The 9,429-nt window shown below is 41.8% G+C and overlaps 1 protein-coding gene across 2 annotated transcripts in view; it reads left to right on the top strand.

The window, feature by feature from the left end:
• Nucleotides 1–244: 244 nt before the first annotated feature.
• WBP4 (WW domain binding protein 4) overlaps nucleotides 245–9,429 on the top strand; it is a 38,740-nt gene continuing 29,555 nt past the window's right edge. For both annotated transcript variants that reach the window (XM_015572595.1, XM_006776935.2), the window contains exons 1-4: nucleotides 245–519; nucleotides 787–859; nucleotides 5,306–5,368; nucleotides 5,465–5,588. In XM_015572595.1, the coding sequence (XP_015428081.1) occupies nucleotides 260–519; nucleotides 787–859; nucleotides 5,306–5,368; nucleotides 5,465–5,588 (520 nt within the window). In that variant the 5' untranslated portion in view covers nucleotides 245–259. The remainder of the gene's footprint in view (nucleotides 520–786; nucleotides 860–5,305; nucleotides 5,369–5,464; nucleotides 5,589–9,429) is intronic.

Raw genomic sequence — 9,429 nt, 5'->3', positions numbered from 1 at the left:
GATGGACGCGCTCTCCGCTCGCTGGGGACCGGCCGGACCGGTTCTCGGGGCCGGGTGGAAACCCTGCCCAGGGAGCGCCCCGGGGCACGGCGGACCGGCTCTCGGGAGGGAGGTGGGCGGCGAGCTCCAGCCCCCTGGCGGCGGGGGGGCGCCGCAGCCTCGGGTCTCCGGTGCTTGAGCCGCGCGAGGTGTGGTGACCCTGGGGTCGGGCTGTGGCCCCCCGAGCCCGCCTACCGGAGCGGCCGGCCCGGTTAGAGCCATGATTGTTTTCCCCATGTCTTGCCAGCCGAGAGGTCCCTTGGGTTTCCCAACTCTCTCTCGCCCGGAGGCTCAAGAACAAATTGCATTAGCTGATGGTCTCGGAGGAGCCGCACCTCCGCCAGAGGAGCCTTGCGCTCTGTTTGTTCTTTTGGTGCAAGCAACTTGGCCTAAAGCAAGCTTTGTGAGCGTCTTCAGACCTCCATTACAGCAACCTCTCAAAATGCCAGGCAGGGGGAGGAAAGACAAGTCTTCTCTAAGGTGTTACTCATTTCTTCACACTGATGACATTAACAAATAGGGGGACGACTTTTTTTTTTAAGCTGTTTTGTCTAAGGGAGTTTTAAGTCCGGTGCAGACTTTTCTACGTGAGTGGCAACACTTTCAGACAATAAAACAACGCGGTTGTATATAGCAAGGCAAGATGCAGTAGCAGAGGCGTATATTTCAAATTCTAAGATGTAAAGCATGCAGAGTTTTACCTGTTTAACTTATAAATAAGCTTAGACTTATTTTTCCCTTTTTCAGGGCCGACTACTGGAAGTCACAACCAAAGAAATTCTGTGATTACTGCAAGTGCTGGATAGCGGACAATAGGCCTGTATGGCAGTTCCACTAATAGAGATTCTAATAATGTGTTTATGTGAAGTGTTCCCTTTTGTATCGAAACTTGGAGTTTGCAAAACATTTTCATATGCATTGCTCTAGATCAGTGGTTCTCAACCTTCCTAATGCCACGACCCTTTAATACAGTTCCTCATGTTGTGGTGACTCCCAACCATAAAATTATTTTTTTTGCTACTTCATAACTAATTTTGCTACTGTTAGGAATCGTAATGTAAATATCTGATATGCAGGATGTATTTTCATTGTTACAAATTGAACATAATTAAAGCATAGTGATTAATCACAAAATCACTATGTAATTATATATGTGTTTTCCGGTGGTCTTAGGCGACCCCTGTGAAAGGGTCGTTTGACCCCCCAAAGGGGTCGCACAGGTTGAGAACCGCTGCTCTAGATGTTTCAGAACGCTGAAAATTTTTCTATTTTCTTTTTTTGTTGTTAATCCTCATCCGAGGATATTTTTCATTTGATTTTTAGAGAGTGAAAGTGACGGGGAGAGACAGAGAAACATCCATTGCCCTCCCCCACACACCCTGGGACTCTTCAGTCCGCAAGCCAGCACTCTATCCACTGAGCCATATTGGCTAGGGCTTCTGTTATCTTTTCATTCCTTGTGTGCCTTCTTCCTTTTCATCAGCCTAAATTTGTATATATATGTGCTAAGCCCAATTATTTCACTATGGCCCTTCAGTCAATTTAGGAAATGAACCTTGAGTCTGGGTAATCTCCATGTCTATGAAACATCCAGTTATGATGGTGTTGTTTGTAACACTGTCACATACCAAGTAAAAGTGGAAAGCCCTTAATATGTAAGAAGAAACATTGTAGTTTTTCTTGTTTTCTGCTCTGGAGATAATTAAATATACTTGATGCACAGCTTTATGTCTGTGAATGCTTAAATTTGAAAAAGACATCATTACCTCTGTCATGGACTATGAAAGTGGCAACTCTGTTAAGCAAATTATATTACTTTGTCTCTTAGTCTAGTTTCAGCTTTTAAGACATGAAACAAAAAGCAGCACCATTGTCTTTTTTTTTAACACCTCTCATGCATGTCATAGGACTGTGTACATTAAGCATGTCAAACTCAAAGGCTAACATGGGCCACAAAAAAACAAAAGATTTCATAGAAATGTAGGTTTATTTCGATAGAGACATGCTGAATACAAAGGGCTGAAATAATGAGTAATCGTTAACATAAAATAATAGAACATTTTAATAAAAATTAATATTTTTTTCTAGAACATTAACTTACCATACATTGAATAACTGCACAAATTAATAAGCTTAACGCAAATAACTATTTTTCTTGTTCTCCAAAAACGAAATATTTCCTGTTGCCCACACCAAACAAGTCAGTCCAAGACTAATGATGTGGCAATCGGCTGCTAAAATATTCACTGCTAGTATTAGTGGAGAGAAATGATGAGCCTGCTCATTAAGTGCATAAGGGAAATAAATGCAACACAATTATAGTGATCAGTCATTAGCAAACATCATAGTTCGTTATTGATTATAGCAGGATATTGTAAAAACTAAGTTACAAAATTTTTATTAAAATGTTTCTTACATAATGTTATATTGACTGGGCCGCAAAAATATTCATTGTGGGCCGAGAGTTTGACATGCTTGATGTACATAGTACCCATAGGCTAGGGCTGTGGTCCGCAAACTGTGGCTCGCGAGCCACATGTGGCTCTTCCACAAAATACCACATGTGGGCGTGCACGTACAATGTGATAGAAACTTCGTGGCCCATGCGCGGAAGTCAGTATTTTGTGGAAGAGCCACACTCAAGGGGCCAAAGAGCCACATGTGGCTCGCGAGCCACAGTTTGCCAACCACTGGGCTAAGGTATTTTAAAAATATATTGTATATTCAAATCCTTTGTACTTGATAGAGTTGGATGCACAAAAGAATAGTAGCCCTATCTGTAACAATGTTGTATTTGTTTAGTAGACATTTATTTACTACTAGAGGCCCAATGCACGAAATTCGTGCATGGGTAGGGTCCCTAGCGGCTGCCGGCTGCCAGCCGGGACCTCCCTTCCCCTTGCTGCCTATGACTGCCATCACCACCAGCCGGGGCCTCCCTTCCCTTCCGTGATTGGGCAGCCAGCCCTGCCCCCTAGTCGAACTCCCAGTTGAACTCCCGGTCGAGGGGACAGTTTGAATATTAGACTTTTATTGTATAGGATTGTCTGCAAGAGACAGAAACATCGATGTGTCTACAAGGAGTTTGGGTTTTTCTTTTGGGTTTTGTTTTGTTTTTGGTCTTTTTTAATAGTTGCTAAAGTTCTTGACTGTCTTGTTTGACTTAGGCCCGTGGCTGGCAAACTGTGGCTCGTGAGCCACATGTGGCTCTTTGGCCCCTTGAGTGTGGCTCTTCCTAAGACTTAGGAATACCCTAATTAAGTTAATAACAATGTACCTACCTATATAGTTTAAGTTTAAAAAATTTGGCTCTCAAAAGAAATTTCAGTCGTTGTACTGTTGATATTTGGCTCTGTTGACTAATGAGTTTGCCGACCACTGACTTGGGCCAACCTACACAACTCACTGATAGTGTCTTTCTTGGAGGTAAAGCAGTTCAGTGAATTCCATGAGTTATGTAGAGTGAATAATTTCTCTAGGATAGTCTTTCTGCATCTCCTTGAATTGCTAATACACACCACTTTAACCTTTACTTAGAAACAAAATTAATTTATTTTTAATGGACCTGTAATAGTCTTTGTGGTGTATAATAAATTTTAGAAAAATTAATATATGAAAAAGGATGAACATTTGCCTTAAAAAGTCACATTTTTAAAGAGGAATTCACAGTACTTTAGAATAGCTCAGGTAATGCGTTGTGTAAGATTTGATTTACAAAACTTATTTTGCAAAGTTTAGCAGATAATTCTTATTGTGTACAACCATAGGGAGCATTTCTGGCTGTTTTAAATATGTGATAACATTCAATCACCCACCTCTGTCATTCATCCAAGTTACCATCATTCCTCATAGGTTACCATTTTTCATTTTCTTGTCTAGCCTTCTATTGTTTCTATATGTATATAGGTTCTTAATCTAACATACATAAAAGGTTACATACTATATACACTGTATTGTACCACAGTTGTTTTGTTGTTGTTGCTTTTTTAATACATTTCTATTGATTTCAGAGAGGAAGAAAGAGGGAGAGAGAAATAGAAACATCATGATGAGACTCACCAATTGGCTGCCTCTTGCACTCCCCCTACTGGTGGTCGAGTTCCTAACCCAGGCATGAGCCCTTGGTTGGAATTGAATTCAGGACCCTTCTATCCTCAGGCTGAAGCTCTATCCACTGGGCCAAACCAGCCAGGGCGTTTTGTTTTACTTTCTAATTGAACAGTATATCCTGAAGCTCTCTCCACATTAATTTTTAGGGAACTCTAACGTAGCAGTTTAATTTTGATAGATAGTTCCAAATTGTTCTTCATAGGAGTTTCACATTTTGTACCATTACCATATTGTATAAGAATATTTGTTTATAATTAAGATAAATTTTTTAATGTCTACTTTTCTCCCAATATGGAAATATGGAGGAATATGGCTCTAAGGATCATTGGTTATTGTCTCTTATCTAATGTGTCAAGTAGAGCAGTGTAAATTCTAGAGACTTACTGGTTTTGACACTAAGTTGAGAGGTGTTTCTTGAATTAAGGTTTTTTTCCCACTCTTTTGGCTTCATGTCTTGTTTGAGTCCTCATTACAATCATAGTCACTAGATTAGTCATCAAGTGTACCTTGTATTTTCCTCCATTAATATGGTAATCATGGTTATATTTTAAGCACCAAAGGAGATCTAGTCAGAGGCATAATCTATAATAATAAAAGCGTAATATGCTAATTAGACCAGGCAGCCGAACGACCTTCCAGATGAAGCCGCAGGGGCTGAGTCAGACAGTTAAGGGCCTTCCAGATGAAGCCGCAGGGGCTGAGTCAGAGGCAGTTAAGGGCAATCAGGCAGGCAGGCAGGAGAACAGTTAGGGGCGATCAGACAGGCAGGAGAGCGCTTAGGGGCGATCAGGCAGGCAGGCAAGTGGTTAGGGGTGATCAGGCAGGCAAGCAGGTGAGCGGTTAGGAGCCAACAGTTCCGGATTGTGAGAGGGGTGCCCAAGGGGTCCCAGATTGCAAGAGTGTGCAGGCCAGGCTGAGGGGACCCCCTCCCATGCATGAATTTTGTGCACCAGGCCTCTAGTAATAAATAGTAGTTAGGTTCTATAGTATCATTTGGTAAAAAGGGCCAATTTGCATTCAAGTTATTTTGTATCTTTTCTACCAGTCATTTTAGTTTTAATTTTGTTATCCTCCATTCCCAAATTTACTGTTACTTTAATGTGAGCATTATGATGTTTATGTAGTATTCCTTTGTATTTTCTTTTTCATTTTCAAGAGTGTTGAATTTCATGAAAGAGGAAAGAATCATAAAGAAAATGTTGCAAAGAGGATCAGTGAGGTAATTTACTTTGTTTTTGTTTTGTTTTTTTGCCAGTTTTTCTATGTAAATATCAGTCTTTTATTTAGCTTTCACTTTTAAATGTGTCTTACAAAGATTAAACAGAAAAGCCTGGATAAGGCAAAGGAAGAAGAAAAGGCATCAAAGGAGTTTGCTGCAATGGAGGAAGCTGCCCTGAAAGCATACCAAGAGGATTTGAAAAGGCTTGGCTTAGAGTCAGGTAAAAAAAAATAGCATGTTTTAAAAGTAACACCAGAGGTCATGCTAAGTTAGCTTTTATTATTTCCATAAAGAGGTTATACACTCAGAGTATATACTATTAGTGTTTTTCCTATGCATCATAGCCCTGTTTAGATTATGGAAGTTTGCTTATACACTTTTGTGTTGCTTTTAAAGCTTCAGATTTTAACACCTCCATTCACAACAGCCATACTACCTGGGTGGTTACCTAGTCTTAGTTATCCTAGGTCAGTGGTTCATTTCAGAGACATGTGAGTTCTAATTAGGTATTCTAATGAGGTATTCTAATTATTTGGCTAAAAGAATTATTTATTAAAAAATAGGTATTGCATAACTACAGTTTACTTTATCCATATGGTAAAAACTGAATCGTGTTTATTTATATGGTTGAATTACAGTGAATTAGAGACCTGGTGCACAAAATTCGTGCACTGGGGGTGGGGGGTAGGCGGGAGAGGTGGTCCCTCGCCCAGCCTGTACCCTCTCCAATCTGGGACCGGCAGTCAGACATCCCTCTCACAATCCAGGACTGCTGGCTCCTAACCACTCACCGCCTGATTTACCTGACTGTTTGCCCCTAACTGCTTCTGCCTGCCAGCCTGATCACCCCTAACCACTCCTCCGCTGGCCTGATTGATGTCTAACTGCTCTCCTCCTGGCCTGATTGCCCACAGCTGCCCTCCCCTACCGGATCCACCTCCTCTGTCAGGACCAGCCTTCTCTATGCTGCGCAGAGCTGTGGGACCCCCAGGCCTCACGAGCTCCTCTGCTGGCCAATTTGGTTCTGATTGGTCGGTTTCTGTGGCAGTCAGCGTCAAAAGCTCTGCCTCCTAGACTGCCATTGGCTCCTCACACTTCACCCCGATTTGGTTCTGATTGGTCAGTTTCTATGCCAGTCAGCATCTCTGGGCCTATCAACAGGGCCTGATCAACAGCCTGGAGAGAAATGGAGGCATGGCTGCTAGAGAGAAAGAGAGAGGCAAATGCTGATCAACAGCTGCCACAGAGGCTATGGATCAGACCTTGCTTCTCAGGCCTCTCTCCAGGCCTGATTCACAGCCCCCTCATCGGTCAGTGCTGGGTCAACCGCGCCTGGCATCCCAACACTGACTGTAAGTCTGACTTCCGGTTGGTCTAGCCTCCGGTTGTGACGGACTCAGGGTTTTTATATATTAGCATTAATGGGTTATTGCTAGAAAGTAGATTACTTTTTTCTTTTTACTTTTTCATTGAGTTTATTTGACAAACATTGTATAAATTTAAGGTGTACAATGTGTTACTGTGATACTAATCCCATATAATAAAAGGCTAATTTGCAAATTGTCCCCTCGGGAGTTCAACCGACTGGGAGTTCGACCCCTCGCTATGATGTGTGCTGACCACCAGGGTGCAGCGCCGAACGAAGGAAGGCCCTGGCTGGTAGCCGGAGGAAGGAAGACACCAGCTGGCAGGTGGGGAAAGGAAGGAAGGCCCTGATCAGCCCTGATGGCTGGCCAGGCCTAGAGACCCTACTCGTGCACAAATTTTGTGCACCGGGCCCCTAGTATGGACACAGCAAAAGCTATACTAAGGGAAATTTATAACAATACAGGCCTACCATAAGAAACAAGAAATATCTCAAGTAAAAAATCTAACCTTAGCCCTAGCTGGTTTGACTCAGTGGATAGAGCAGTGATGATGCAACCTGTGACACACGTGTCAGAGGTGACACACGAACTCATTTTTTTGGTTGATTTTTCTTTGTTAAATGGCATTTAAATATATAAAATAAATATCAAAAATATAAGTCTTTGTTTTACTATGGTTGCAAATATCAAAAAATTTCTATATGTGACACGGCACCAGAGTTAAGTTAAGGTTTTTCAAAATGCTGACAACACTGAGCTCAAAAGGTTTGCTATCACTGCTCTAGTATATCATAGTCCCACTAGAGGCCTGGTGCACTAATTCATGCGCAGTGGGGTCCAGCTGGCCCTACTCCCAATCGGGGTTGCGGGGGCCGATCGAGGCCGGGGGAGGGGTCACGGGAAGTTGGCTGGCCATTCCCGGCCCCTGATGGGAGGGCTGGGCATGGGAGGGGCCACGGGCACTTGGCAGGGCCTGATGGGGGAATGGGCCGCAGTCTGTTGGCCAGCCAGCCCCAATCCCTGGTCAAACTCCCAGTCGAGGGGATAATTTGCATATAAGCCTTTTATTGTATAGAGTGCCATCGTAGTGATATTTATCACATTAATTGTAGTACATTTTTATCTATATTCATTACTCTATGCCGGCAATTTTCAACTGTTTTTATCTCATGGCACACATAAACTAATTACTAAAATACTGCAGCACACCAAAAATATATTCTATTATTTTGTCAACCTGACAAAAACCATAGGTATAATTTTGATTCATTTACACCAGACAGTTACTGTGTTGGCTGTTGTCATTTTTTATTTGGCACTCTAAGGGCAAAGAGGTCAGGTTTTGCATGTTTTAAAAATTCTTTGGGCACACAGGTTGAAAATCACTGCTCTGTGCATTGCAGCCGTCATCAACCGGTGGTCTGCGAAGTCAGAAAGGTTGGTGACCTCTGCATTAGAGCTCTGTGGATTATTTACTACTCATTGCAAGTTTGTATCCTTAAACAGCAGCAGTCTTACTCTCCCCCCCCCCCCCCCCCCCATTTCCTGGTAACCACCATTTTACTCTCTGTTTTTTATATGTTTGACTATTTATTTATTTTGTTGTTTATTTATTCTGCTGCTGTAACCAGAGAGCCACACCAACAAGGGCTAAATTTGACTTTTTTAAGATTCCACAAAGGAGATAGACAGAACTTGTCTTTCTCTTTCTGACTTATCTTACTTAACACAGTGTGCTGAGGGTCCATTCATGTTGTCACAAATTGCAGGATATCCTCCTTTTCCATGCTTGAATACTATTCCATGCTACATGTTTTTTAATCCATTCATCTGTTGACGGGCATTTAGGTTTCCACATTTTGGTTATTGTGAATAATACTGCAATAAACGCAGAAGTGCATATATCTCTTGGAGATCCTGTTTTTATTTTTAATTTTTTTGAAGAACTTCCATATTGTTTTCCATAGTGATTAGACCAATTTTCAGTCACACCAAGAGTGTATAAGGGTTTCCTTTTCATCACATCTTTGCCAGCAACAAAGTAAATAATTGGAGGGTTTGAAGATACTCAGTTCCAGATAAAAAGCATTTATCTAGCCCGGCCAGCGTGGCTCGGGTTGAGCATCGACCTATGAACCAGGAAATCACAGTTTGATTCCGGTCGGCGCAGATGCCTAGGTTGGGGGCTCTGTCCCCAGTAGGGGGCATATAGGAAGCAGCCGATCAATGATTTTCTGTCATTGATGTTTCTGTCTCCCTCTCCCGTCCTCCCTAAAATCAATAAAAAAATATAAAAAGATTTTTTTAAAGCATTCATCTATCTTGTTATTAAATTTAGGCTTTAAGTGGGGAACTTTTTTTCCATGACATATCCATTGTCCTTAAACCAGGCATATTGCAAGTCACAGTTGTTGATCTTACATAATGGTATGGTCATCGGCATGGATTGGTATTTTTACTGTAATAAAAACTGCTTTCAGTTAAGTTTTTAAACAGAATAGCAGTTAATTGACATTGCCCTCATCAAATAAAAACAGTTATAACCAGACTTTAAAAATATTATCCTGGATATTGCTAATTAAAATGGGGAAAGCATTATTTTACAAAGATAAAGCTACATGTTTATAAGATGTATAAGGTGTTTATAAGGGAGAAAAGATGTTGGCATTGGGAAGGCCGGGGAGGGTTTCGGGT

Source organism: Myotis davidii, unplaced genomic scaffold, assembly GCF_000327345.1.
Source record: "Myotis davidii unplaced genomic scaffold, ASM32734v1 scaffold105, whole genome shotgun sequence".
Lineage (NCBI taxonomy): Eukaryota > Metazoa > Chordata > Mammalia > Chiroptera > Vespertilionidae > Myotis > Myotis davidii.
This window is presented reverse-complemented; position numbering and strand designations above follow the sequence as displayed.